This window comes from Mizuhopecten yessoensis, unplaced genomic scaffold, assembly GCF_002113885.1.
Source record: "Mizuhopecten yessoensis strain PY_sf001 unplaced genomic scaffold, ASM211388v2 scaffold10653, whole genome shotgun sequence".
NCBI lineage: Eukaryota > Metazoa > Mollusca > Bivalvia > Pectinida > Pectinidae > Mizuhopecten > Mizuhopecten yessoensis.
In genome coordinates, this window is record NW_018408654.1 from 72,695 (window position 1) to 74,182 (window position 1,488).

The window sequence follows — 1,488 nt, forward strand, 5'->3', positions numbered from 1 at the left end:
TTTCCAACATTGCTTGTCCAATGATACCCCTAGACAGGCCCCAACGAAAATTTTATTTTACTCAAAAAAACTTGATGACGTTATTTATGACACAATCTGAGACAAGAAATTACATTAGCACAAGTTTGACAATGGCGTATAAACGATTCTTTTGTTATCATTGAGAAACGATGAGGTTACATTAACGTTAATATTTGCCAAACGGAAAGTGGAAAAACGACATCATCGTCGTTTTTGACGTTAATTTTCATGATGGCAAAGAATGCTTTGAATTTTTTCCTGTATCGGCGGGAAAAGGTCAAAGTTAAGTATACCAGAAACAGGTTTAAAGATAATGTATCGGAGAAAGGAAAAATAATCAATTTGATTGACTTGTCCGATAAATACCCCGATCCACCAGTTACTGGGGAGAACTGAGGCATTCAAGACCTCGCTCCAGTCATCTTGCAGAATGAATGTGGATCCTGTAAATAGTTTTCACTTTTTAACCAGTTTTTAACGAACTCAGGTGGAAGCCACGCCACACAAGTCAACCTGCAAGTTGATGCTGTTCGACGGCCCTTTGCAGTATAAATGTAAATGTAAACTGACACACCCATCTGCGACCCTCCAACAAATTGCACGATCGCTGATTTATTACGATGTAAGTGCCAAACATTGAAGATTTTCCCAAAAGAATAGATGTACCTGATTTCGTACTCGATGTTCGTATAATTTTTCAGTGTGGATATATCGTTTAAATAAAGAAATTTTAATCGTATCAAAGGACTCCTAATTGGCCGCCATGCAAGTTTTTGCTAGCGCATAAGCGGTTTTTCCCCCATGACCTTTAACATAACACTTTGAGGCCGCTTAAGAAATTACGTGTTGATACGTCTATAGCTAACAGTTTCGAACTTAAGTCTGCTTTAGGGCAGTCTCAGCTTTTTGGGCTCAGCTTGAGGCGTTGAGCTGAGTTTTTAGGTTGTGATAATGAAATACGGATGCTGAGCTTGAGTTCTCGAGTTCGGACTCAAATCCAATACATAGTATTCTGATGACGTATTCTATTCGTAGTTTCAATATACAGTCGCCATTTTCTGGGTCAAACGATTAGCTACGGTTCAACGCACGGAAAATTAAACAAACACCTGCTTACGATGGTACACACCTGTGCCATACATGGTTGTAGAAACCGAGCTAATGGTGAAATTAAGCGTGGATTTTACACGATTCCAAGCATAAGAATTCACGAAGGGACACAAACCGAGGAGTTGAGCAAGCAAATACGTACTGCATGGCTTGCACGCATCAACAGGAAAGATTTCAGTCCAACGACGCATACCAAAGTTTGCTCAGACCACTTTGTTTCCGGTGAGTAATTTTTATATTGAGTATGCACAATGTGTCAATATCTAAATAACTTTTGCGATACCATAAATGTGATGTCAGTACATGCACATGATATGTATTCAGTGGCGGATACAGAGACCTATCCGGGGGGGGGGG

General features: G+C 39.8%; 1 protein-coding gene across 1 annotated transcript in view; it reads left to right on the plus strand.

Moving 5' to 3' along the window:
- The first annotated feature begins 1,085 nt into the window (after positions 1-1,085).
- The window catches only part of LOC110461752, a 1,820-nt gene continuing 1,417 nt past the window's right edge, over positions 1,086-1,488 (plus strand). The window contains exon 1 of the mRNA XM_021515386.1: positions 1,086-1,353. Within this exon, the coding sequence (XP_021371061.1) occupies positions 1,140-1,353 (214 nt within the window). The 5' untranslated portion in view covers positions 1,086-1,139. The remainder of the gene's footprint in view (positions 1,354-1,488) is intronic.